Genomic DNA, 1,943 nt, shown 5'->3' with positions numbered 1-1,943 from the left:
CGCCGGTACCTCTTCAGGGCCCTGTGTTTGTCTCTCCCCGAGGGGAGTTTGGCCTCATGGGTGGGGTCCCTTTCAGCTGATGAAGGATGAGGGGGCTTAGCCTGGTCCTCACTGCCCTGCCCCTCTGCCCCACTGAAGTCCTCTGTTATTTGCGTGGAATGCCCCTTCCTTTTCTTCCAAGATCTCTTTCGTCTCCCCCGCCTGTAGGAAGAAGAGCTGCCCTGTCTTCCTGAGCCTATCTGGCCTTGGACTTGGGATGGCTCTTGTCCCAAGCCCGGTCGCCGTTTCCCGACTCTATGGCAGCCTGTCTCATCTGCCTCACCAAGCGGCGGTTGGGAGCGTTGCTACACTCTGCCCTGATGTGGCCGTTTTCTCCACAACTATAGCAGAATGTGTGGTGTTTCCATTTTCCTAAACTTCCAGAGCCAGCCCTTGGCACACCCCCCCTGCGGCCCCTGCCCCTCCTGCGCCGGGAACTCTGGGAAGGCTCGGCCTGCAGAACGTTGCCAGGGTCAGGGAAAGAAACTGCTTGGAAACCACAGGCCCTGGCAGGGGACCTGAAGCCTGCTTCCAACCCATCCAGACACTCCCTCGGAGGGCCCACGGTGGCCTCCCACTCCTCCTCCTCACGCAGCAGCTTCACCAGGGCCAAGAAACCAGGAGGCTTCCTCCGCTGTCTCATCAGCTTAAGCCTGTCTCGAAGTTTGTCAGGAAGGTTCGCCCCACTTAAGACTTGTTTCAGGCGCGTCTGATTCACATTCCTCCGGGATACAGCATTTTTTTCGATGGCTTTTTGGAGCAGGGGTTCCAACCGGACCACGAAACTAGACACTTTCTCTCCTGCCTCCTGATAGGCCTTACAAAACTTCACATGGGCGATTTTGCGGCTCTCCACGGGCCCAAACACCTGTTGCAGGGCTGCCAGGCACTCCTTCACAGTTATGGCAGCGTTGTGGGCGCGGAGCCCGCTGACCACCTGGAGAGCAGGCCCCCGCAAGCATTCCATCAGCCTCCGCCTCTTCTCCCCTTCAGGCACCTGCCACATCTGGAGCACCTCAGTGGTGTGCTCCAGCCAGGCCTCAAAGGCCAGCGCCCCTGGGATAGACATGGTGTTCCCAGAGAACACCCTGAGCTCCCGGTATAACATCTGTTCTAGCAGAGGCTGCACTACTGCCCCCAGGCTCTGGGCCCAAATCCAGAAATCAGGGGATATGGACACTCTGGGAGCCAGGCAATTGATGTCTGATCCAAGGACTCTGTTCATGTCCGATACTGTCCGCCTCTCCTCCTCTAAGAAGCGGTTCAGTCTATTGAGAAATTCACCGTCCGAGTTTCGAGGTTTTACCACCACTCCCCAAGGCCCCCCCTTTCCTGGGATTTCCTTGGGGACCAAAGCATAGTCGATATCTTGGGCAAGCTCCAGGAGACACGCTTGGGCATTCTCCTCCCTCCTGAACATCCTGCCGATGACCCTGTACCTGCCCAGGTGACTGAGAGCCTCCTGAAGAGTCTCCTCAAACTCATCCTCATCACAGTCCTCAGGAACCCCCAGGATGAGCATGGACCTCTGGGTGTCCAAATGTTCCCCCCTGCACCAGTCCTGCAACAGGCTCAACGGCATGGCCCCACTCTCTGGGGCCGGCGGCGTCTAACTTAGGGGGGAATGATCAGTGCGCGATGCACAGAAATTTGCGCCAACTCCCAGGGCGACAGCAGACAGCCCAGGTCTCCACCGCCTGTGAATACGAACGGGGCGAGAGCCAGGTTAATGCTGAACCCCCCCTCCCCCTCCAACCCCCTTGCTGCCGCCCCTCCTCCTCCGGCAGCACCTCTGCAGCCCAGGCTGGACCCCCACCCTCCGAAGGCCCAAGGGGGCCGCAGCCTCCTACCCACACCGCTCCCAGCGCTGGCAGGCTGCCGCAGTCCCGCCAGAGCGGGTGGGG

General features: G+C 59.7%; 1 protein-coding gene across 1 annotated transcript; it reads right to left on the bottom strand.

Moving 5' to 3' along the window:
* Positions 1 to 235: 235 nt before the first annotated feature.
* On the bottom strand, positions 236 to 1,621 carry PNMA3 (PNMA family member 3). Its single transcript, XM_023752993.1, has one exon. It carries the CDS (start codon positions 1,619 to 1,621, stop codon positions 236 to 238), a length of 1,386 nt encoding a protein of 461 aa, XP_023608761.1.
* Between the last annotated feature and the right edge of the window lie 322 nt (positions 1,622 to 1,943).

This window comes from Myotis lucifugus, unplaced genomic scaffold (assembly GCF_000147115.1).
Source record: "Myotis lucifugus unplaced genomic scaffold, Myoluc2.0 scaffold_40, whole genome shotgun sequence".
NCBI lineage: Eukaryota > Metazoa > Chordata > Mammalia > Chiroptera > Vespertilionidae > Myotis > Myotis lucifugus.
The sequence above is the reverse complement of the archived record's forward strand: the minus strand, read 5'-3'. Positions and strand labels throughout refer to the sequence as shown.

What these genes read in the sequence shown, in the direction of transcription:
- PNMA3 (XM_023752993.1), bottom strand. Translation starts at nt 1,621, where the DNA reads ATGCCGTTGAGCCTGTTGCAGGACTGGTGCAGGGGGGAACATTTGGAC.